This window comes from Alligator sinensis, unplaced genomic scaffold, assembly GCF_000455745.1.
Source record: "Alligator sinensis unplaced genomic scaffold, ASM45574v1 scaffold437_1, whole genome shotgun sequence".
NCBI classification, from domain to species: Eukaryota; Metazoa; Chordata; order Crocodylia; family Alligatoridae; genus Alligator; species Alligator sinensis.
Genome location: NW_005842176.1, coordinates 1397927 through 1422914, shown reverse-complemented (window position 1 = coordinate 1422914; position 24988 = coordinate 1397927). Strand labels below are relative to the sequence as shown.

At 54.1% G+C, this 24988-nt stretch overlaps 2 protein-coding genes across 9 annotated transcripts in view; both read left to right on the top strand.

The window, feature by feature from the left end:
- The window catches only part of TMEM109 (transmembrane protein 109), a 6088-nt gene extending 294 nt beyond the window's left edge, over positions 1 to 5794 (top strand). For 2 of the 8 annotated variants that reach the window (XM_014521042.2, XM_014521043.2), the window contains exons 2-4: positions 600 to 862; positions 2577 to 2679; positions 4010 to 5793. In XM_014521042.2, the coding sequence (XP_014376528.1) occupies positions 600 to 862; positions 2577 to 2679; positions 4010 to 4398 (755 nt within the window). In that variant the 3' untranslated portion in view covers positions 4399 to 5793. Of the gene's footprint in view, positions 1 to 16; positions 446 to 596; positions 863 to 2576; positions 2680 to 4009 lie in introns of those variants that run through there. The other 6 variants (XM_025206947.1, XM_014521040.2, XM_014521046.2 and 3 more) reach the window with 6 other exon arrangements.
- Positions 5795 to 8969: 3175 nt separating this feature from the next.
- TMEM132A (transmembrane protein 132A) lies at positions 8970 to 24172 on the top strand. The gene is made up of 11 exons (XM_014521050.2): positions 8970 to 9142; positions 16017 to 16231; positions 16376 to 16594; positions 17073 to 17449; positions 17680 to 17829; positions 18513 to 18705; positions 18792 to 18935; positions 19577 to 19782; positions 20882 to 21158; positions 21500 to 21691; positions 22137 to 24172. Exons 1-11 carry the CDS (start codon positions 9070 to 9072, stop codon positions 23364 to 23366), a joined length of 3276 nt encoding a protein of 1091 aa, XP_014376536.1. The 5' UTR covers positions 8970 to 9069; the 3' UTR covers positions 23367 to 24172.
- The last annotated feature ends 816 nt before the right edge of the window (positions 24173 to 24988 follow it).

The window sequence follows — 24988 nt, the reverse complement described above, 5'->3', positions numbered from 1 at the left end:
ACTCGCCCCCACGCACCTCTCCCCCCCCCGCCCCCCCCCAGTGTCGGCTTCTGGGGCTGCGCCAGGGGCAGGCCTGAGCAGGGCGTGTGGGAGAGGGATTGTGTGTCACCCCCCCACCTGCTGCGGGGGGCCCAGCTGTCCTTTCCATCTCTGCAGGCCCCACACTGAGGTCACTGCCCAAAGTGGGAGTGAGGCAGGCTTGACCTTTGGCCCCCGGCTCCTGGGATTCTTCTCAAACGAAGGGCCGGTGGCGTGGGTGTGGCTGCCTGCTCTTAGCCCCAGGTTCAGTCAGCCTGAGCAGCCCGCTGCTGGGGAACAGCGCAAGGAGCTGCCTCCGGTCGTCGGTCGTTGGGAAACACAAAAGGTTGGGAGCGGAGACAGGCCCAAGCGCCAGTAATGAGAGAGTGGCCCGTGGAGGATCCTCAGTTGACAAGGGAGCATGCTGGTACTGCGGGAAGTGCATTTGCCCTCTTGGCAGTCCAGGGTGGTCCTCCCCATGGGCAAGATAGCTCTAACCCCAGGACGGGAGGATCCTGGGTTTCTACAGCTTTGTTACTGTCTGTGACTTCACTCATCTCTCCTCTCATTTCCTTCAGCAGGGCTTCTTGGTGTAGAGAGAAGAGCTGGAGAGATGGCGGGAGGAGATTGCAGGTCCTGGAGCTGCCGCCAGCTTCTACTCCGACCAGCTGTTGCTATCCTGATGTCAGCCGCTTTCCTGCATGTGGCCAGCGCTCAGAACCGGCCTGGCAAGCTTTGGAAAGAAGCACCCGTCCACACTGACTTCTTGTCCCATTTGGGTCAGGCCATGAAGGAGACCCTGGAGGAGATGATTGGGCAAGAGGCTGTTCAGATGGTGGCTGAGGTAAGGCTGGAATTCCGAAGGGGCTGGAAGAGTGTGGAGGCGAAGGTCTCTGTGCACAAAGTTTGCCCCCCTCTGCAGGTGTTAGAGAAATGGCTATTAAGCTTTGCCAGAGTTGTTCAAAGAGCTCCAGTGAGGGAGTCCAGTTTGAGCTTTGGACTGTGACTCTGGAGACATGGTTTCCAGTTTTGTCATTGGCCTGCTGGGTGACCTTGGGCAGGTCAGTTTGCCTTCCCCTACCTCAGTTTCCCCATCTGTAAGATGGGGATAATGCCAACTTCCCTTGTGGAGCATGTTGAGGCTATGGCTTAAAAGCACCAGATAAAAGCTGGGTGCTACATATATCAAGGTTAACATTGAGCAAAGTTATTGATCTGAAATTTCTTATGCAGCTTGTGCTGGCCAGTCCTTGCTTCCCTAAGCCTCCAGCTACCGAGGGAGGTTTGAGTCACTTTAGCTCCAGGTATCTGCTCTGAAAAAAGGCAGCATGTGCCCAAGTGACTGAGATGTGGCGCTGTTGTTAGACCTCTGGGTTCCAGTTGTAGTTCTGTCTGTAATGAGCTCCTGCAGCTTCTTAGCTAGCTTATCTCCTGGGCAAGTAACAGTTACACACCCACCCCCACCCTCCAGCAGGGGCATAAGGCTTCATTTAATAGGGGCCGTGAAGGGCACAAGTCAGGAGTAGAGAGGCTAGGTAGTCTGGTGGGTTAGGCACCGAGCCTAAGATTTGGGAGACCCAGGGTAAAGCCTTGATCTGCTGCCAGCTTCCTGCTTGACTTCTGGCAGGTCACTTAGTTCTCAAAGGAGTCTGGTTTGAAACTGCCTCCATTTTCCCTAGGTAAAATTAAGAATAATAGACATTCAGATATTGTTGTGACAGGCTAGAAGATAGAAGCATCAGTTGCTTATTTCAGGCAGAGCTCCTTGACGATGGAGCCAGCTGGATGGCTGAACAGTACTCTGGCCCCATGGGAGCAAGCTTTCAGCACAGATTTACCTCTTGAGGAAGCTACCCACTTCTCAGGCTGTGGACAGATTTAACTGTCAACCGTTTTAAAAGGGGAGGAGTTGTTCCGCTCTGCAGCTTATGTCGCTGTGACAGCATAACTGTTGTGTCTGCATGATTCTGTAGGGAGCTAAATTGTTGTAACTTGAATCCTGTGGGATGCAGGGTTAGGGTTACAATGGCTTTGCTACAGTGGTCTCCCTGCTGGAGCATGCAGATGTGACAACTTATATTGGTTTCATTGATAGATACACCATGGCTTGGTCTGCATACACTGTGTTGAAAGAGGCACCAACCAGCTGGCTGTGAAGCTGGCAGCATTGGTTTCTGGTTGGGGTGTTTCTGCCGTCTGTTAGGTGGACTGGTTACACAGCTTATCCATCTGAGCTGAATTGCAGCTGAGCTGGGCACCAAATCCAAAAGGTAGGGATGGGGAGACTTGAGGCCACTATTGTACTTTTCCTAGTACAAAGCCATCTCAGCCCCTGGGGGGGGGAGTTAAAGCATCTTTGGGGTTGCTGTAAGTTATGTCTAGTGGGTTCCTGCTGCACCTACAACCAGCGAGGGCTATTTGCACCCAGCCAGGCATTGGTTCCTATCAGAGCTCCCTCATGGCCTCTGAAACCTCATACGTGAGTGGTCTTGTCTCCCTTCTCCCCACTGGTGTCTTTGAACACATGGCAGGGACTGAAATTTCTCTCTTCCCTGCAGACCATCTCTGCCATGTTCTGGATTGTCTCCAATGGCATCTCCGCAGGGCTGATCATGCTATCTGAGATCATGGGACAGATCCTTAGTGCTTGTGGCATGAATGGTAAGTTGCTTTCTATCTGTGTGATGATATTAATGCCTAGAGACCCCACCTGAGGGCAGGGCGCCATTGTGCTGGGTACTGCATAAAAGCCCAGGCAAAGGGAGGGAGGGGAAATTGAAACATCAGCTTGCTCACAGCAGAGGCAGAATTAAGAGCAGGAAGCAGATCTCTGGTTTTCTGGTTAAGTGCCCACTCCCCTGAAGCCCCCTTCCACAGCCCCATCTGTGGAAGGTTGGGAAGGCTGTTCCGCATCCCTGTCTCTGGGGCAGAGGTGTGTTTCTTTGAAAACCAGCCTTTCACTGGAGTATGTGAAGGCCTCAGTCCCATCCCTCACAACAGACAAGGGTGTCTGAGCTTCCCCTTTCAAGGCCTGTGGCATAGGAGGGGTCAACTCAGGCTTGACAGCCCATCTCATCTGGGGAGAGCAATTTCACTTTCCTTCCAGCACTTGATGGGCTAACCCTGATCCTTATCCCTAAATAAAGAAAAGGGGCTCCCATCTGGTAAGGAGCAATTCTCTCCAAGGGTTTCTCTTCCCAGCACTGGAGAGAGCTCTCTTGCCAGCCGCACCACTCCCCTTTCAACTCCCATTATGCCCCTCTCTTCAGGAGCAGCCTGCCCCAACATCACTTGGGCAACAAATAGGGCAGTCATCCAGCTTCTGGGTAGCCAGGGACCACATGCAGCACAGGCCCCGGACCCTGGTGCTGCAGGAGCTACCTGCCACACAGCTGAACCCACTTCCCTCCCCTTCCCCCCATCACATGTGCAAACCCCTCTCCCAGCCACACATGATGTGGGGGTAGCACACAGTGTGGGCAGCCTGGCTTCTTTTTTTTCCCCAAGCACACAGCCTGGCCCTTGCTGTGCTGCACAGCCCCCAAGAGCAGGTGTGGGAGGGAGGGTCGGGGGGCAGGAACCAGAAGTCGGAGGAGGGATGGAGAGTCTATAGATCCCTGCCACTGTTGCCAGAGCAGGGACTGGAGTAGCGGCTAGGCAGGAGCGTGTGGGCCACATGCTAAACCAGGGGTGGGCAAAATGCAGCCCATGGGCCGGATGTGGCCTGCCAGGCTATTGTATCCGGCCTGCGGGGCCCCTAAAAAATTTAGAAAATTCATATTTATCTGCCCCTGGCTGCCTGCCATGCAGCCCTCGATGGCTTGTCAAAACTCAGTAAGCGTCCCTCCGCCCGAAATAATTACTTGCCCCTGTGCTAAACCCTTGTAGGCCACCATTTGGACAGCCCTGATGTGGGGATGCCCCATCCCAAAAGTGCCAGCCCGGTGCTGGGACACCCACACATCTCTAACCCCTTTCCTTCTCCCTCCAGGGGACCATGTGATGCAGACCTTGAAGCTAGACCCTGCCCATGTGCAGACTCTGCTGCTGTGGGGCCTGGCTGCGCTGTTTGGCTATTGGCTACTGTCGCTGGTGCTGGGCCTGGTGCTGAACATCCTGGGCCACATCATGACAGGAGTGAAGGTGGCCTTCTTCCTGGTCTGCTTCATCTTCATCATTTCCTCTGTGCCCAACCCCTCCTTGCAGGCCCTGCTGCTGCTGGCCCTGCTTACTGTCTATGCCCTGCTGGGGCACCTGACTAGGACTCAGCATTCTGGGACACAGTTAGAAGCCAAGGTGCGCAGCCTGGAGCAGCAGGTGGATGAGCTGCGGCACCACCAGAGGCGGGTGTCCCCCAGGGACCGGGAGCAGGAGGATTGAGGGGCTGGGAGGGACGGCCTTTTCCCATCATGCTATACCAAAAACTGACTCAAGTAGCACCACTGCCTTCATGCTGCCCCTGCTCTTCCCCTCCCCTTTGTACACACTGCCAACCCCAGCCACCCCATAGACTTCCAGAGTCTCTCCCTTGTGTGTAGGCTCCCAGGCCCCACCTGCCCAATGCATTCATTCTCCCGAGCCCCTTCTCTTTGTGTACACCCATTTCACCCCACCCATTCCCTCCTAGAATCTCTCAAGCCTTTCTCCTCATTGCCCCTGGCACTTGCAGCTGCCTCCCTCCTCTAAGGAAGACCAGAGCCCAGTGGAAACTCACTAGAAGGGAAATGAGCCCCTGGGAGAGGATATAGCTCCCTGGCCTTCCCTCTTCCTGAAAGAACAGGGGCTGGACAATCCCACAACCATTTCCTGTAGCATCACTGCTCTGGGGCTAAAATTTTAGGGTTCATGGGGGCAGGTCCTTTGTGGGGGGGGCGGGCAGTTCCAGTCACTAAAATGCTGAACTTCCTATTTCCCTGATGCCTTCCTCATCCCCTTTCCCAGCATCATCTGAGTTTTTCCCAACCCCTCTTCTCTCCCTCTGCCCCTTCTCCCTGTCATCATCATGGCTCCTGCCCCCATGTCATGCCAGACCCTCAGCCTCATTAAGGTGGCAGAGTCCTTAGGGCTCAGTTCACTGCAGTTCTCTACCCTTTACTTTCCCAGTAGCTTCTACTGGCATCAGGGGCTGCTCAGGGCTCTTCCTGGGGCTGGACATGAAGGGCAGGGGCACAGTATTAACCGGGAGTGGGGCGGGAAATCTCTGTTCAAAGAGGATGTGTCAAGGGACAGGATAGAGTCATCCTCCTTCCCCAGTATCTTAATTTGAGCCAACAGTGCCTTTCTATGTTGTTTGTCCAAGACTGGTGTCTCAGGTGTGAAATACAGACCTGTGTGAATGTGGAGGTGTTTGCATACCATTTTTAAGGCCTTCCCTCCAACTATCGGCCAAGCCAAAGATACTCTGCAAAGCAAGGAGGTGCAGTTTAAACCCTGGATCTGATGAGCAAGGAGGGAAAAGAGCAGTGTGGCTGGCACACATGCCATGTTGTAGGGGACTTTTATCTTCCTCTGTCCTATAGCCTAGAGTAGATGGATGCAGCTCAGCAGAGACAAGAAGTACAGGACAATAGCCTACTGGGGTAGGGGGACTGACAGGAGGGGCCTGCTCCTTCTCCATGCTCCCTCAGTGAGACTGGCCAGAGGCTGGGGAGTAGGGGCTCTTGGGCTTGCGGGGAGTTGCCACACCATCTTTTTTAAATTAGAATTTTTAACCAACCAATTATTGCCTGTTTCCAAATAAAGTCTATTTTAATCACAGCGTGCCTGGCTCTGGTGATACTTGGTTTCAGTTCTTGGGTCCCAGGAGAAAATGCCTCAGGGAATGACTGTCAAGCACAGGATGGAAGGGTCTTTGGCTCCAGCCTGTATCAGCAGGGGTGCAGTGGGGAGCATGGCAGGAGTGCTGGCTATGGAAAGGAGCTCCTGGCTACTCCAGCCCCAGACTGCTCCAGCCTTTCCCAGCACTGGGAGCCATGGGGAATGGGGCAGGATAAGTGGAGGGAGTAGTGATGTCTAGCTGAGGTGCAGTGCCAGCTGGCAGCAAGCAGCCACTGGGGGCCCCCTGGGAGGGCTGTGCCAAGGCCACCAGCATGGGCGGCTGGGACAGCTAAGCACTTCCCTGTGCCCAGCTGTCAGGAAGATTTCTGCGCTCAGGCAGGGTCACCTCAGGGGGTTTCAGGCACAGAGCCCCGGGCTCTTTGACAAAGATTAACTTCTCCAAAGCTGCCTGTGCCTGTACTGTGCCAGCTGGGTCCCCCAGCCCCACAGGCCATGTCTGGGGTGTGAAATGGGATCAGGGATGAAGGGATGGGGGAGGGGGTCATTCTGGCACCCCCTGCCCTGCCCTGTAAGAAGGGCATTTCCTAGCACAGTGGGGCAGGCCCTGAGTGACAGGGCTGAGTCATGCTGGCTACTCCTTTGGGCCCTTCTAACCCCCTGATTCTGCCAGGAGGCAGCTAGTCTACCCCCCATCTCCCCATATGCTTGGCCTGAGTGCTGGGGGAGTGACACAGACCCATGCTGGCAGTCCCCAGAGCCAGTAGCAGCAGAACAGTTGTTTAGAGAGGCCCCAGCTCCTTGTTCCATAGGGGTCACCTCTAATTGTTCCCACTGCACCAAGGTCACAGCCTAGGTCTGGCTGTGCCAGGCACTGAACAAACGACCCTGCACCCCTGCCCAGGATCAGGGGCTTTCTGGCTGGTTTGGTTGTAGGTGGGGGAGGGGGTAACATCTCACAGCCCCCATGTGCTTGGAGTCCCCTCTCCCTTTTTCCTACCAACTCCCTCCTTTGCTCCTCTCCACCTCTCCTCCAGCCCTGGGGGAGGGAGGGAGGAGCTTTGCTGTGGGCTGCAATCTGTTGCTTTGCTGGTTTATTTAACCCTTTGCTGCCTGGGTTGCAAGCAGCCAGGGGCAAGGCCAACCTTCCAGCTCTGCCCTGCTGCACCGCCCAGCCAGCACCTGTGATTTCCCCTAGCCTGGGATGGAGGGAGGGTAAGACAAGTCGGGGCAGGAGCATACAGCCTTGCCAGGGTGCCTGGGGGCTGGTACTGACAGGCTGCAGCTGGGCTGGGGGACCCCCCCAGCCCTCCCTGGGCAGCAGGTTCATGCATGCTTAGGAATCCACACACCCTGTCTACCTGGCTGGCTGCTTGTGTGCAGTGGTCCAGTCTTGGTAAGCGGGGTGGAGGTGGGGGGCAGGTGATCTGTCCCTCCAAGGGGCCCTGCTACACATTCAAATGAGAGCTGGCAAGAAACCAGCTGTAGAGTTGGTACACATTTTCAAGCACTAACTTCATAGCTGACTGGCTCATTTCATGAAGGCACAGTCATTTTTTTATGGTGTGAAGATTACTTTGCAGGTGTGGCCAGGCTAAATTTATTGCATGCTCACTAGTCACTTGCCATCATATATGTAACGTGTAGAGCAGGGAGCAATATGTCTGTCTGCCTGGTTATTTTCAAGCAGCTGAGATGGGGTGGAAGGGGAGTAGAGCTGGAGCCGGTGTGGGTTACGGAACGGAGGGAAGCGGGGTGCTCTGTCCCCTTATCTGTCTGTCTGTCCACCTGTGGCATTCTGCTGTTTCTCTCCCCCCTGTCTTCCTCTCTTCCCCCACCCTCCTGGTCCTGGTGCTTTCACCCCCTTGCTTCTTCCATCCCTTTTCAGCTAGGATCCTGATCAGGCTCACCCAGCCGTTGGTGTCCACAGCCTAGATGCTACCCCAGCAGGTTTGCATGCTGGGTCTCCATGGTTTAACATAGGCGACCCACTGGATTCACCCTTAGGAATTTTGGACCACATCAAATACAGACTGAGCTCTGTGTTGCACATTGAGGATTTGCAAATTAATCTGAATGAAATCATTGCAAGGGTGGCTAATTCGATTTCAGCCCAGCGTTTGCCAGCAGCTGGACTGCACCTCTATTAGTCCCAGTCATAGAATCATAAAAAATGAGGATTGGAAGGGATCTCAAGAGGTCACCTAGTCCAACCCCCTGCTCAAAGCAGGACCATCCCCAACTAGATCATCTCAGCCTAGGCTTTGTCTGGCTGGGTCTTAAAAACCTCTAAGGATGGAAAGTCCCCCACCTCTCTGGATAACCTGTTCCAGTGCTTTAGTGCCCAGGTCTGTTGGGAGGGCAGCTCTTTCTCTCTGTCCCTGGCTGATTTCCACCCCCCAGTCTCTGGTCCCATGCCCTGCCCAGTCCTGCAAGTATGGCCAGTCCTGTTCAGCAGTCACCAGTGTGGTTTCATTGGTAGGAGAGTTACCAGCAGGTCAAGGTAAGTGATTATTCCTCTCCCTTCTGCACTAGTGAGGTCACATCTGGAGTACTGTGTCCAGTTTTGGGCCCCCCATTACAGAAGGATGTGGACAAATTGGAGAGAGTCCAGCGGAGGGCAACGAAAATGGAGAGTGGGGGATGACCTATGAGGAGCGGGTAAAGAAACTGGACTTATTTAGCCTGGAGAAGAGAAGGCTAATAGCAGCCTTCACCTACCTGAAGGGGGGATTGGAAAGAGGATGGAGCCAGACTGTTCTGACAGAACAAGGAGCAATGGTCTCAAGTTGCAGCAAGGGAAGTTTAGGTTAGATATTAGGAAGAACTTTCCCACTAGGAGGGTAGGAAAACACTGGAACAGGTCACCAAAGAGAGGTAGTGGAAGCTCCATCCTTGGAGGTTTTTAAGACCTGGGAGCCTTGGCTGGGATGATCTAGTTGGGGATGGTCCTTGCTTTGAGCAGGGGGTTGGACGAGAGGACCTTCTGAGATCCCTTCAGCCCTCATTTTCTACGCTTGTGTGACTGCCCTGGAGGTGCTCGGTACTGCCAGCTCGGATCCCCACCAGCCCCAGCCCTCCCGAGCCAGGGGAGTTTAGGACCCGGCGCGGGCTGACAGGCAGGCGAGCAGCCCATGTGCTCCCTGTTCCCTCCCTCCCCAGCCTCTATTGTCTGGCACCAGCAGCCCGCAGCCAGTAGCAGAGGGGCCGGCGCTATGCTGCCAGGCAGCAGCATCTGAGCGCCGGGCCAGCAGCCCCAGCGCCGGGGGCACAGGGATGGGCTCCCAGGGCAGTGCCCCTTGCCTCTGGCTCGTCCTGCTGGCGGCAGTGGCCCTGGAGACAGCGAGGGGTGAGTACCGGTCGGGGGGTGGAGGTGGGGGTGGAAAGGCTAAGACAAGGGGTTGGCATCCCTGGGCTTGCTGCCGCCCACTGCCCTGGCCCCAGGGGGAGCTGGTGGCCTCCGGGGCTTTGTCTACCCCCATCAGCCAGATCTGCACCCACTTGCCTACCTAGCTGCAGTGGGAAGCAGCAGGGAAGTGCTGCCCATCTGACGTGCGACCCTGCTGGGACCCCCATGCACGCACTGAAGGGGCAGCAGCACCCCCTGCCATATGGCTTTCAGTCTGAGTGGACCCCACGGTGCCCACCACCCTCGCCAGGGAACCGTCAGGATCCCCTGCCCCTCTGAGGTGACTCTGAACCCAGCTGGACCCCAGAGGACGTGTGTGTTTCCCCCCCATGGCAGGGGAAGCAACAGGGACCCCCTTGCCATAGGATCTGGTTCTGCATCCAGTTGGACCTGCATGCCTCCACCTCTCCGGGAGCCGGCTAGGATCCCCTTGTCCCTCCCATTCAGCTTTGAATCTGATCGGACCCGGACAGACCCTGGATCTCCCTGCCAGGCAGCAGGGGAATGAACACGGACTAGTGACCCTCGTCCCACTGGTCTGGTTCTGAAGCCATCAGGCTCTGTAGGACCCTCCTTTCTTCCCCATCCCCAACCCCCGTTCCTCTGAACCAGCTCTGAACCTCTTCAGAGCCTGCAGGTTCCATGAACTATCCACCAGGGCGTGGAAACCAGTGCAGACCCCGCAGGGATTTCCCAGCATCACCCCCTGCTCCCACTCTGGACCCAGTTGGATTTTGCAGGACCTGTGTTCTCTCTTCTGATATCTGTAGGAGCCAAGTTGACACCTCCACCCCAGGTTCCCTGTGGTCCAGTCTAAAGCCAAGAGGACCCCCCCTGCCTGTATCTATAGGCCTCAGGAGTTCCCCCATCTCTCACAACCTGGTTCTCACCCATTTGTGAGCCGCCTCCATGTGCCCCCTGCCAGAAGCATGGCCAAGCCCTGGTAGCAGCAGACACCCACCCCATCCTCTTACAAGGAAGCCAGTGACTCCCCACAGGGTGTCAGAGTTCTCATATTTTCAGTGGGTTCCAGTCCTGTCTGGTGGCCTGGACAGGATCTGCCCCCAGGGCAAGCCTCTGTAAATGCATCTCCCTTATAGCAACTGCCCCTTAGCTTGGCCAGGCTTCCCCCAGCCCTGCATGTCCCCCTCATGGAGGACCCCGTCCCCCACATTTCCAAGGAGACAAAAAAGGGGCATCTCCTCTCCACTGTGCATTCAACCCTGCAGCGAGGTCCCTGCGTATCACTTTCCCTGCTGAGGCTGTGCAAGGTCATTGGACCCGGTCGATGCTGGGATGAAGTGTCAGTGGATTCCCCTACCCCAGATGCCTGAGGGTCTATTTCTTCCCACCCATGTCACACACTCAAGGCAGCTCTTGGGGTCCCTGGCACTGGGGGACACTGAGGGACATTGTTGCGGTGATCCAGAATGAGCCATTTCGGGGAGGGGGAGCAGCTTGGGGCCAGCAGCCACAGGATCATGATGGTTTAGAGAATCAGGGCTTTTCAGTAGCACACTGGGAAGAGCATACCTCAGGAGCAAGAAGGATCCTAGGGCTTTGCAGGAAGAGGGGGGCACTAGAAGTGGGGGAGGGTCCTAGATCATCAGGAGGGAAAGTGGGAAGCAGAACTGAGGGTACTGGGGAGCTACACTCAGGTTGTCAGGCTGAGGAGGGGAAACGGATGAGAGGGCAAAGCAATTAGGAAGCCAATGGAGTGGGAAAGGGCAGGGTGCAGAGGTCACATGCTGGGGGAGACAATACCAGGCTTGTAAAGAAACCCACCTGTTTCCTCCTACCCACATGCACACACTCCCACCCTGGACTCGGGAGCAGAGAGCAATGGGGGAAGGGAGGGACGTCATGGTCTCTCTCCACCATCTGCTCCCTCCCCAGGGGGAAGAGGCCAGGACAGGCATGATGAGGGAGATGATAGCAGGGAGTGAGCAGTGTTTAAGGGGCCTACTGCTTGGGGTTGGGGGTTCTCTCATTGGGGGTGGGCTGATAGCTGGGGAGGACTGAGGTTTTGTGATCCCCAGCTTCCTGCCTGGATGCAGCTGGCTGAGAGAGGGAGCCTTGATGGAGCATCTTGCTGCTGTGGGTGCCTATGGGTGCTAGCTGCCCGGACCACTAGTTGGCCACCCTCTTGGCTGACACACTGGGGACCTCCCAAGCTAAAGCTGGGGCTGTGACTGACTCGTACCCTCTGCAGAGCAGGCACTGAGGAGGGCTCTACTTATGCTGACCAGTGGATCTCACACACACAGTGACAGGACTTGAAATCTGGATCTGGCCCCGGCTGGCCCAGAGAGTGAGCCACAGAGGCACCAGACTGGAATACACTAGGGTCTCCAGCCCAGAGCCCCCCAGCAAGTGGGGTTTACTACCCTGTTCTGGGTCCCAGGGATCAAACTCAGAGCTCCAGTTCAGTACTGCTACCTTCTACCTCATGCACAAGGGATCCAGTCAGGCTGGGCCAGCCCCCTGTACAGTGAGCCCCCCTCAAAAAAATCAGTGTCTGGCATCCCATCAGTCAATTAGGTTGTGGCAGCCTTATGCATCCTTTCCTGGGGCATCATGGGGCTGGAGCAGATGTCAAACCATTTCATGGCAAGGAGCGGGCTAAAGAGCAAGGGTGGTCCTGATTATAATGCCTGGAGACTGTGGGTGGCTGGGGCCCCTGCCTGGCACCCTAGCAGAGGGATCCACGGGGAAGAGAAACCAATACCCACTGAAGAATTAGCCTTGGGGAGTCATTCTGTTTGCCACCCTAGTAAAGGAGATCCCTAGTGGTGGTAGTAGCAGTGGCTGCCTTCCCAGCATCCTCTGCTGAACTGCCAGGACCCCTGTGCTGGATTGTGGGGCAGCGTTACCAGGGTCCCCCAGCACATACAGACCCTTTTGTCTGGAGGGATGCTTCCCCTGCCACAGAGTCCCTTGTACAAGAGATGGGAATTGTAGTTTCCCCAGTCAAAGCATCCTATTCCTTAACAGTGGTAGCCCAATCCTTCAGTCTGCCCCCATCTCACCCCACCCACTGAAGGCAGCACTGCCACTGTTTCTCAGCAGACTTGGACAAACATCAGTGCATCCAAAACAAGTCACCTGTGAATTCTTTAAAAGCTGGAGATTACCTTATCTTTTAAAGTAACACATGCAGTCCTGTAGGAGCTGAAGGCACTGCCCCAGGAGCAATTACTGCTGGCCCCTGGCTAAGAACATTTTCAAGCCTCTGAACCCCTGACATCTTTTGTGTCTACAGTAAATATCACCCAGCGCCACTGCTGCCGCTGCTAAATGCACTCTCTTCCCAGGCAAAAATCACATTCATAGTCAACTGTGATTGTGAGCAGAGATCAAACCATTTCCAATAACATGTTCAAAACAGGTTGGGTAATTTTTTTTAATAACCTCTGTAAAAACCTGGGAAATTCAGGTGTCAAGTTAAAAGCAAAAGCCTTTTTCTTAACATTAAAATTAATTTGTCTCCAGTGCCTCTAGAACAGCTGGCTAAAACAATGTCAAATACCATAACGCCATCTTCAATATTGTGTGATGAATAACATTTAGTGTAGAGCTGGGAGAAATACATTTAAACCACTACTTTCATGAACAGTATTTAAATTGTTTTAATTTCCTTTCATTATTCAAACCATGACGTTTTAATTGAAATTGGCGTCAACACTTTCCTTTTATCAAAAATTGAGTAAAGCAAAAAACATCTCTGATGTTAAACACACAGAATATTTTTTGTAAAAAAAAAAAAGCCCACAAAAATTAGTTCTTTGAAAATAATTTTCCTTTTTGCTGGCATTTTTGGTTTAGTTCCTACATGCCCCCTACACCTACTGTTGTTATTGTTTATTATTTTACTGCAATCAGCTCAGGAAGCACAGATTCCTCTCCTGTTCCCTCTCCTCCTCCTCCCCACGCCCTCCTGCCCATGTGCTAGGTACTGTACAAGTGCAGTACAAAAGGTCAGGGCCTGACCAAACAGCTGATAATCCATGTTTATTTGTGTTAGATGTTAAAGATCAGAGCATCTTGTGACTGTGTACCTCCTCTCTTCCCCGATTATTCTGTTTTACCCTCATGTCTTTCATGATGTCAAAGTTCTCTTGCACCTGCAGGTATCTGTAGAAACACTGGGAAGACACAGGCAGATTTTTATGTAAAGCAAAGACAGAAAAATAAGTATCTTAAAAATAGCCCTTCTAGCCTTTGGATCTAATCACAAAGCAGCCCAAGCAATATAGGTAGCTCCTGGATACATTGATTGGGAGCCACTGTGTTCATACCCTGAGCAGTGAAGGGCTGTCCCTGTCTCAGAAAACTGACTGTCTCAATAGAAAAAACAGGAGTAAAGGAAGGACTTTGAAAACAGGGCAAGACAATACAGAGAGGAGTGAAGACTGGAAATGTCAAGAGCACAGATATGTGGCATGCTGGATACTTTGGGGAATTTTTTTCCCCCTTATCTGGGTGTGAAATTGGAAAATTAGCTTTCTGGAAAATCTGGCCTTAAATGCAGGTGTTGAACCTTTGGAAATCTAGCCCCTAAGTGACTTGCCTAAAGTCTTCGAAAATGAAATGACGGCAATACGATCGCTATTGCACTAATTTGCTCATCTCCCTCCGCTCATGTGAGAAGTCAATGAGGTTGGGTCCACATGGGTTGAACCCAGAGCAAATTTAGGGTTTTTTTGTAGCCTTTAAAAGATGTCATGTGGTGGTCAGAGGCTGGATCTGTGTCTGGAGTTGCTTCCTCTGCCTGAGTCACACCCTGCCAGATTTCTGTGGTTTGACATCTGCATTTTTTCTTTTTTTTTTCCCCTTCCCTCTCCCCATGGGAAAGATCAACACAAGCAGCAGAGGAAACTGGTGCTGCTGAAAGAACTGCTAGCATAGTATCTGGTTACCTAGCTCTAATCTCTGCCCCTCTAGTATGACGAGTAGCTAAACTTAAATCTCTGGAAACCAGGAAATACAGAATTAAATTCCACAATTCAGCTTCAGCTCTGCCCCACCGAGCTGGTAGTAGCCAGTAGGAGTGGATTAGGAAAGATGATGTCATAAGACTAATGTAGTATTATACATACTATACCCAAAGTGCCCCAGATGCATGTGAGGACAAACTTTGGCAAAAAGAAAAATAACCTTTTCTATCTAATCCACCACATAGCTGGTCATCTTAGGTCTTAGCTATAACACTGTCAGGCAAGACATGCTCGTGGGGAATATTCATACCAACAGTGTCTCTTTAACAGGGACCATTCAGAATGGATGCTGCCTCTCCCATAGTGTACTACTGCTTAATTTTCTGAACGGGCAGAAGGTCGGGCCCCTCAGAGCTCCACAATGGAATGATGGGAATTCTGATCTCCCCGGGCAACCCCAGAGTGATTGGATCTCAAACCAGGCTGTCCAGGCTCAGCTGCTGGTTTAGCCTGAAGAAATTCTGAGCTGGATATGGGCAAGAACAGGGTTGTTATTGCTGGGAAACTGCTAACACCAGCTTTGGAGCTTGCTGGTGGTTAAGCTAAGCAAGGTTGATCTTCTCTGTTCTTTGGATGGGAGACCACCAAGCAAGAGCCTGGTGCTGGGGAAAAGTGATGTTGGAGGTCCACCTGAGTCTGTGCTGCTCAATGCTGGCTATTATAAGTGATAAAGGGAGAGAGGTGTGATAGCCTGGTGAGATGTCAGTAAAACTCCCTTGCTGCTCTTTGCAGTGCATCAGGTCTTCTAACAGTTAATCAACAAGCTCTGAACTATAATGCTTAAGCCGGTGGTTTCCATGGACCCCTGGGGGTCCGCAGACTGTGTGTAAGGGGTACACAAAAGATGACTATGATGAGTCAAAAGTATGTGAATACCCACACTTACAATTCAAAGGGGTCTGCACCTCCATTTGAATATTTTTAGGGGTCCATAAATGAAAAAAAGGTTGAAAACCACTGATTTAAGCATAAACTTTTTACCTCTCAAGCTGAGGGAGTAACTTTATGACTGGGCAGGAGTAGTAGGATCTTATCCTGTATTTGGACAAGGGGCACTTCACATACGTTTTGCCTACATCCTTGTCAATTTCCACCCTAACTCAGTGTCCTGAAAGCTTTCACATCCCATTCCAATTGCATGCATTGGCTTGCAGTCATAATCCATAGACTGGCATTAAGAGTAGATTAATCTTTAGCAAAAGCAGCAAATGCCTGTGTGTTTGGGCTTGGCAGCTGCTTAACAGCTTGCAGCAACACTCCATGTGCATTCAGGGCAGGAAGTGGAAGGGTTTGCCATGGCCAGTCAGAATTGCTGGGGGAGGGGAATACTGGAAGGCTATATGTATAACAATCTCTGCTTTGCCTCCCTGAATATAGGAAAGGGTTAATTCTGTGGGACAGAGAAGTACCTAAAATCAAGGCACATTATTAGCAAGGGAGGCTGTTAGGGCATTAAGCAGCGGAGTTCAAATCCCTCCAGAGGTGAATTGCTTAATGCTTCCGTGCCTCAGTTTCCCATCTTTATACTGTGGGTAGTAACACTATGCCTTTCCAATGCGTGACGCCAGGGAGTCTTTATCTCAGTTCAGACTACTTCAGACTGGAGTACTACAAATAGCTCCCTTTCCTCTGTTAAGAGGTCACCCAAATCACTTGGGAAGCAATTCTTTTCTCTGCTGTCTTTCCATACCCTGGTGGGAAGCCTGCCCAAGTTCCTTACAGCCACAGAGGGGTTGGACATAGGGAGGTGAGGGCTCCCTATGTTGGAGAATGGATGTATCCCATATCAATGGACCCGGTCCTTCCTTTCTCCGCAGTGAATGGAGACTCTGACCCCCTGGACCCAGTTTACCTGCCAGCTGAACTCGAGGTGCTAGACATGCCGAACTATTTCCGGCTGCAGCGGACAGATCGATACCTGCCAGGAAATGTCTCCCTGGGCTCCCGTTCAGAGACCTACCTCCTCCTTCATCACCAGCCCACAACACAGCCTGTCATCCAAGCCACCTACCTACCCTTCACTGCTCGACAGGTAACCCTGCCCGTCCAGCCACAGGGAGGAGTCTCCACTCTACGCCCAGCACATGAGCTTGGAGATGTTACCATGCCCTGCACTGCCTCCTAATGTGGGGAGAGCCACGTCTTTTCTGGGCTCAGCTTGCCTTTCCCTTTGCAGGTGGCACCCACGGATGATCCCCGCCAGAGGAACAGTAACACCACCTGGAACATCAGAGCTGTGTCCATCGAGGGCTCAGTGTCCCCAGCTGAGCCATATGCCAGGGTCCTTTTCCATCTCAAGGGTCAGGACTGGCTCACCAGGCGGCAGGACCTGCCCTGTGTCTGGCTGCATGCCTACCATCATATGCGGGCAGTGCGTGGAGCCTGCCGCCTCCAGGTCAGTGTGCCAACTGTCCTCAACCTTGCCTGCTCTTCTAGTCTGTGAGGTCATCAGTGTTTGGAGGTTGGGGTGTGGTATGCAGGACCTTCAGACCTTCCCCGCAAAGATTGCTTCACTGAGGCTCTTCCTAGGTCAAGACTGGGTCACCATGGGTGGACTGAAGGTTGCTGTCCAAACCATGGGGAGGGGGGCTGGACATTTGGGCTCTGGTGCATCTGCTCTTCTTCTGACGATGTCTTGGGGATCTAGAGGCACAGAGATGTGCTATATGTTGGAGGCAGCAGTGCTTTGAGCGCTGGGGCAAGGATTGGGAGCCTCTTGAATTGCCTTGAGGATGGGCAATAAGTTGTAGGGTCTGCCCTAGTAGTGGGAGTTTAGGAGGTGTTGGGGAGACTGCAGTGATGAGGTCTCCCCCCAGGGTTGGAGCCCAGTTTGTGCCCTCTGAGCCTGTGCCATACTCTTCTCCCCTGCCCAGGCACCCCTGGGAGTGTGCGTGGTGGAGCTGGAGATCCCACCACGCTGGTTTTCCTCGCCCAGCACTGCCTCACACAGCCAGCACAGAGCCATGGAGCTTGCCGAGCGTGCCGAGCTGTACTACAGCCTGGTGCCCGGGGAGTGTGGTCGGGCAGGGCTTCGAGAGAAGCCCCGGCTGGGCAGTGAGATCCCCAAGGAGAGCCTGCTGTATGTGGGCTCCATGGAGTTGCGTGTGATGGACCCTCCTCGGCGCCAGGAGGTGCGGTTGGATGACAATGTATTGATCCGCGTCCCTGACATGGCACTGCGGCCAGGACAGCTCTTCACAGCCACACTGATTCTGCAGCAGAACTTTACCGCCGACCAGCTGACCCTCAGGTGAGGCATGGGGTGAGGTCTGAGGGCAGAGAATGCCACCTGAGACGAGGGGGTGGCCCCTCTCTCCCAGCTTGCTGGGTCCCAGAGGAGCTCCAGGGGGATCCATCTCCAATGTATGTCCCACCAGCCCCATGTGGTTTCCCTGCTGTGTTTGGAGGATGGTGGCCTCCCCCTAGACCTTCAAACCAAGTTGCACCCTAATTTTGTGCTGTACTTCTCACTTATTTCAGGATCAAGTTGAAGAAAGGGCTTCAGGTCCTGGCTGCTCGTCCTGCTGTCCCTGAGGCCTGGACAGCCAAGTTGGACAAGTTCAAGGGCTCCAAGCATCACACAGCTCTGGTCACGTGTCACCAAGTGGACAATGGCCAACTGGAATGGAGGTAGGAGCTACTTGGCTCATGTTGGGGTGGAACTGGTACTCCTATTCTGCCAGGCACCGGCCTGTTGGACTGGATGCAGGGAGGCATGTGGCATTTGGGGTGCCTATTCATGCAGGCATTGGCCAATTGGACTGATGGTAGGGAACTGCGTGATTCATAGAAAGCACAGTGTCAATGTATCTGTTGTCTCAGGATGTAGCCAGCCAGAGTGCAGGCTGGGATCCCTGTGACTCACTGAATGGGTAGTAGCCATGTTTCTGTTCTCCAAGGATCTAGCCAGTCTAAATGCAGCTATGATCATACCCATGGGCCCAGGGATGTGTCATTTGTTGCCATTTCTCTGAATTCTGGCCAATCAGATGGGAGGGAGGGACTCAGCAGTGCATGGGGTTGCATCCCCATCTCCATAGATTCATAGGTGTTAGGGTCTGAAGGGACCTCAGTAGGTCATTGAGTCCACCCCCTGACATGGACAGGAAAGAGCACTGGGGTAGGATGACCCCAGCGAGGTGCTTGTCCAGTCTCCTTTTGAAGAACCCCAGTGTAGGGGAGAGCACCACCATCCAGCTGGGCATAGCAGTGAGACTCCCTTGGGTCACCACAAAGCAGGACTCTGGCTTGCCACAAAGCAGGGATGCTCTGGCCACCTCCCAGTCACTGTCCCCTCCTTTTCCCCCGCCTAGTGCGGCAGATTTCCCTGAGTTCCTGTACCTGGACCTGCTGGTGGAGAACAGCACAGGGGGGCTGGCATCCACGCGCCCCGTCACCTGGCAGGTGGAGTATCCCGGCCAGGACCCTGAAGCCGAGAAGGACAAGATGGTGTGGGAGATCCAGGTGTCAGAGCGAGATGTCCGGGCTCTAGTCCCACTGGTGAAGGTAAGGCCCTTTGGGTCTGTTCCCTCACCCCCACCACTACCCTGAGACCCATCTCAATCTCTGCCTCTCCTTTTTAATCTCCTCAGGAGCAGGAAATCGTGAACACAGCCCCCCTGACAGGAGTTCCCCAGTCAGTGCCGGTGAAGCTGGTTGCTGTGGAGATGGGAGGAGCTGTGTTCGAGGTTACCGAGCAGATGAGTTGTGAGTCCGCCAACAAGCAGGTCCTGCAGGTGAGAACCTAATGGCAGAAGCCACCTGCCTGGCCCACTGCCTCACAGTAAGGTGCATTTCTATACTTTATGTGGTGCCAGAACGAGGAAGGAGCCGAGGGCACAAGGTCAGAGGTTACATGGGTGTGCCTCTTGCCCAGGTCATGTGAGGCTGGTGAGGTAGGCCAGTGAGGCAGCCAGGGGAGAGGGGCGACTTTTTATCCAGCTTCATCTGGAAAAGCTGGGCTTCCTCAGGACCCCACTCAAGCCCTCTTCACTACTTCCCAGCTCTAAAATTTTGCCTCTCTCTTCCATAGATAGCCCTGGCTCTGTGGAACTCTTTAGTGCCCCATCTCTGCCACCTCTCACACCATAGCCAGATGGAGAAGTCTCCTACTTCATCCCAGTGATCCTCCCACAGCCCCTTCCCCAACCTGACTTCATGGCCAGGTACTCCTGGTCCTCTTCTGTTCTACTTCTGCTTTGCTTCCCCTCCCTGGTCTCTTCTCTCCCTTTCCCTAGATCCATTGAGTATCCTCCATGGTCAGCAAGGGCTGGGGATGTGTTGGAGCATGGGGTGGGTGGGGGAATCTATCTGCTCCTCCAGCACTATCTGTGTTTCTGGCTAACTGTGCTTTTTCCTGTGCACCTCCCGCCCACAGGTGACTGATGCCTGTGACTCTGTCTATGTGGGAGGCAAGGAAAGCCGGGGAGCCCACGGGGCACGTGTGGATTTCTGGTTCCGCCGGTTCCATGCCTCGGCACTCTTTACCGTCTGGGTGCCACTGCTGCCACTGCGTGTTGAGCTGACTGACACCACGCTGGAGCAGGTGCGTGGCTGGAGACTGCCCAGCGCCACCTCAGACAGGTCAGTCTTATCAGCTCTCCAAGGATTGGGGCTCCTGGCTCAGCAGTAAGTGGAAGCATGGGGAAGAGACCGGGCCTTGTTCATGGGGAAGGTGCCAGGGCTATGCTGTAGGAATGGCAGTGGGGGTGAAAGAGGAGGAAAAGCAGGGTAGACCTGGGTGTGTAAGGAAGAGGTGGGTGGAGCTGGGAGCATGTTGAGAACTAGGGTGGTTTGTGGGGTAAAGAGGTAGAGAGAGTAGGAAGGGCCTGGTGTGTGAGGCCTATTGCACAGGGATGTATCAGGGTCCTCATGTGAGGAAAGCAGGGTAGTGTTTCCACCAGGACCTGATGTGGGAAGGCACTAGAGCCTGGTTTGGGAAGAGGGAACTCAGTTGAGACTCCATTGTATCCTCTGAAGTGTTCAGATAACCAGAGAGATGAGCCCATCCAACAAGCAGTTTTTGAAATGATCAGAGGAGGGTGCAGGGAAGATTTCCCTGTGGCATGGTGAGGAGAGGGGCTGGGAGGCAAGGGGTGGAAAGCCAGCCATCTGAGGAGAGATGTACAGAACTGGGTATGGTTAGCTTGGAGCAAAGGAAATGAAGGAGGGACATGATAGCACGTTCCAAATATTTGAAAGGTTGCTGTGCAGAAGAGGGAGAACAATTGTTCTTGCTAGCCACAGAGAGTGGGACACAAAAACATTGGGTTTAAATGTCAGCAAGGCAGATTTCAGTTAAATCGCAGGAGATGCTTCTCAGCTGTAGGAGCAGTAGGACAATGGAACAAGCTGCCTAGAGACTTTGGTAACTCCTTCACTGGAGGTTTCCAAGAAGAGGCACTTGTCTGGGAGGGTTTAAAAACAGTGCATCCTGCTTTTGTACCAGGATACTATGAGATGGAGGCTTCGCAGGAGGGAGTTGTCCTAGACTCTGGAGGCAGGAGGCCAGGCCCCTGTCAGTGGAGCCTCCCAAGGTGGAGTCCTGGCATCTGTGGTGCAGTGAGGGAGGGATGAGCTGGTTCCCAGGCTTTCCCCTGTTGGCTAAGGGCAGGTTCCTGTGGCTGGACTCTTTCTGCTGAGCCCTCTGACCCTCATGAAGCACATCTCTCTCTTCACACAGCAGCCCAGCAGAACCTGAGGAGCCTGGGGAGGATGTGGAGAAGAGGGTTCGCAGCTGCCGCCTCCAGTACCAGCGTGCCTCTGTCCGCTTCCTGGCACATTTTGTGGCTCACCCACTGGACGGCAGTCGGCACCTGACCTACATGCCCAGCTCCGACTGGCTTCTGGATGTTTCCCACCTGGTGGGGGGACGGGCCCGGGTGCAGGACCCCCGCGTGGCCACACTGGAAGGCAGAAGTGTGGTGATCGGCCGAGAGCCAGGGGTGACATCTGTAGAGGTAGGGGTACGGGTGGGGCTGGGCAGAAGGTGATGGGTGCTTGAGACTGGGGGTGGGGATGCGAGTAAGAGGGGAAGTAGAAAGGTGGGAAGGTAAGGGAGGGAGGGGGGATGGTGAAAAGAGGTGCAGAGACTGGTGGGGAAGGGGGGTGGGAATGAAAGAGGAAGAGGAGAATGGGTACATGAGTGAGGGGATGGGCAGGAGATATTTGGGGGGGTATGGGGGGTTATGGGTCGAGGGGAACAGTGAAGAGGATGGGGAGGGTGAGCAAAGGGTTATTTGTGAAGTTGGAGTCCTTGGGGTCTTTCCTGTCAGTACCTGTGTCTCTCCCCCTGGCACAGGTACGCTCCCCTGTCTCAGACTCCATCCTGGGTGAGCAGACACTGGTGGTGTCGGATGAGAAGGTGTCTGTGGTGGAGCTGCGGGCCCAGCTGGTTTCTGGCCTCTCACTGGCACTGAGCACAGAGCCAGGACATCCCAATATCCTCACTGCCACCTGCCAGGCACTGACTACCCTGCACTCCCCCAAGCAGGTAAGGGTGGCTCTGCAGAGAATTATGGGGGCAGGCAATGCTGCACCATGGGGCTGGGACAGCCCAGAGCTAGACTGAGCCTGGGCAGATTGAATGGGGGTTGAACATGACTGGCTGAGCCAGGCCACAGCTGCTGCTTTCCTGAGGCTTGGTTCCCGTAATACAATCAGGGCCTCCCAACCTTAACCAGCTATGGAAGACACAGGCATCTGGCAGGGCCTGGTGCCCATGGGGCTGTGCCTCCCACACACCATCTGTGCACAGTGATGGGAGTGACCCAAGGCAGGGAGGGGATTCAAGGTCATGCTCCCTGCCTGCTGGTTTTGCCCTTTGCAGGAGGCCAAGGCAAGTCAGAAGGCAGCTGTCACCCTCCCACTCAGAGGAGGGTGCAGCAACATGGGGCTCACTAGCATCTCTCCTCCTCCCTGCATGTCCCTCCCTGTAGGAAGCAGCACTCAGTGTCTGGCTGGAGTTCTCCGATCACACCCTGGCACCCTTGGAGCTGTACGGCTGGCGTGATGTAGTGCTCTTGGTCTCTTCCCTGGACCCCAGCGTGGCCACGGTGCGGCTGGCCGAGGAGCAGATTCACCCAGCCATCGTTGCTGAGGGGCCAGGCCATGGGCCTCTCCTGCAGTTGAGCCTACATACCCCAGACTCCTGCCGCAAGGGCAAACACAAGGCCCCACTGGCCTCTGGTACTGCCTGGCTGGAGGTGGGCATTGCTCGGCATCTCCCAACAGCAGGTAGTCCACGCCACCATGATCCCCACCCTCACGCGGAGTCACCCTTCCAGCGTGCAGAGGGGGCCATGTCAGGGGAGGCGGTTACGGCAGCCACGGAGACTGTGGTGGGGCCACGGAAGCGGGACCCAGCCGGTGTGGGGCCAGTGTTAACCAAGTTCCAGGGGCATGGGGCTGGCTCCTCTGAGGAGGACAGCCCAGGGGGAGAAGGGGAGGAAGACGAGGAAGAGGAGGATGAGATGGTGAAGGCCCCCGAGCGGGTGACGGACCTGGAGATCGGCATGTATGTTCTCCTGGGTGTCTTCTGCCTGGCCATCTTCATCTTCCTCATCAACTGCGTCTTCTTTGTGCTGCGCTACCAGCGCAAGGAACCTCCTGATGCTGGGCTGGGGCCAGTTTCTACCAACCAGCAGCCCCACAACTGGGTGTGGCTGGGCACTGACCAAGAGGAACTGGGCCGGCAACTGGACCGCCGCATCCAGCACTCAGAGCCTAGCCCTGAGCCAGCACCCGACCCTTCTGCTCCCCCTGCCAAGGATGGCGGGTGCTGCTGCTGTGGGACACCCCCAGGCACAGAGATGGGCACTGGGGAGACCCCAGCTCCTGAGGTGACAGGACCTGACATCACTGTTCCCACAAGCACCTTCCTCCCCACAGCTCCTGGGAGCCCGGTTCCCACCAGCACCTTGTCCCGGAAGGAGGCATCGGCATCGGGGGGCAGGCGCAAGCGGGTAGAGTTTGTGACCTTTGCCACACCCCGTGCCCCTGAGGATACAGCCTCTCCCCCACCTGCCTCTGTCCCTGCCCCTGCCTCCAATGTCCAGTCTATCCTGGTGGCAAGTGAGGATGACATTCGCTGGGTCTGTGAGGACATGGGGCTGCGGGACCCTGATGCGCTGAGAAGCTACATGGAGAGGATTCGGGGCAGCTCCTGATCTCTGGGCCTCTGTGCCCCGCTGGCACCAAGCCAGGCAAACCAATAAGGGACCAACCCTCACACTCCTCTGTTGCTCTCCAGGGGGTAGGCCCAATGGCATCCCCCCCCCCGTCATTTCTCAGGGGAGGACTCAGCCCACAGGGACCAAACCTACCCCCTCCCTGATCAGTGTTAGGGGAGAGCCCTACCTGCTGGCATCTCTAATAGGAAGTGCTCTCCCCTTGAGGGACCATCCCTAGGTCCTGAGGAGGGCTCTGCCTTCAAGGACTGACTCCTAGGTTCTGTCCTAAGGATCTCCCCAGTCAGCTTCCATTATGATCCAAGCACTGGTACCATCTCAGTATAGGGAGTTCTACCTCCACAGGATTGAACCCAGGTGCCCTGATTACCCTCTGAGGGATGCTTTCCTCCGTGGAGCCTGAGCTCAGGCTGCATTCTGCTCCAGAGCTGACATGGGCGGGGAAGGAGGGGAGTTGTGCCTGGGTTCCCTTATTGCTCTTGCTCCCATTGCGACTTCGTGTTCATTGTGATGGTTGTGATGGCACATGTCCTTCCGTGTGACCTGGCCTCGAGGATGCCCCTTCTTTCCATGGTAGGTGAAGATGGGGACTTCCAGGGCCACCGGCCAGTCCCTTTCATCCCTGGCTGCATGTTCATTTTGTACGATCTCTGGCATTTTATACCTGTAGCGTTGGGAGGCTGCCACAACGGGTCCTTAATTTATGGAAGATTTTTTGATTCTTAACATTGTTACAAAAATAAAATATTAAAGATGAAAAAAACCCAACAAAAAACAAAAGAAAGCAGCCCACCCAGTGTTGGTGTGTTGTGTTTTTGGCTTCTATCATTGGGATCAGCCTTGTGCTCACAGTGTCCCTTATGGGGAGGGCAGAACCGAGGGATCCCCCTTGTTCTCAGCTGTACAGCAGCACAGGATTCCAGTTTCTAGGACTCACTTTGAGGCCCCAGGGACCTTAGTCCCATTGGGTGGAGAAGTGGAAGAGAATCATTTTAGATGATGACCTGACTACTGTAGGATGAACAGAAGATATGGTACAAAGGACAGCTGCAGACAGAAAGAAGGCAGTGAGAATAATAAAGTCACATACATGGCTGTAAACCAACCTGATGGTCTTGGGCAGTCTCGTCTAGGAACCAATTACCATGGATATAAGGCAAGGTAGAGGTACACCTTATATAGACTGACTCTAAATCAGTTTATAAAATCCACCTCTACCTTGCCTTCTGCCTGATTTCAGGCTAACAGATTACTACCTCTCAGTTCGAGATATCAAGAAATTAGGTGATTTAAGTACCAGGAGCATTAATAGCTGATGATGCTTTGGCCAGAGAATTTCTATCTGCAGACAACTAACGAGAAAGACAAAGCTTCAAATATTAGAGCTAAGGTCAGAGGTCTGTCCGAGACTAGGTGACCCAGTCTAACATGCTATAAATTGTAACAAAGTAGATTTAGTTGAGATCTCAGGGGAAAAACGTTCTTGCTGTTAAAACTGAGGCAGTGGGATATACTGCCCAAGGAAGCTATCAAATTTTATTTTCCTTGTAGGGGGAGGGGAGGAATTAAAAAGGGGGCTATTTAGGAACAGAACTTTTACA

What these genes read in the sequence shown, in the direction of transcription:
- TMEM132A (XM_014521050.2), top strand. Translation starts at nt 9,070, where the DNA reads ATGGGCTCCCAGGGCAGTGCCCCTTGCCTCTGGCTCGTCCTGCTGGCG. An exon ending in CCAACAAGCAGGTCCTGCAG is followed by an intron (nt 18,936 to 19,576) that starts GTGAGAACCTAA and finishes TCCCGCCCACAG; the next exon opens with GTGACTGATGCCTGTGACTC. An exon ending in CCCAGCGCCACCTCAGACAG is followed by an intron (nt 19,783 to 20,881) that starts GTCAGTCTTATC and finishes CTCTTCACACAG; the next exon opens with CAGCCCAGCAGAACCTGAGG.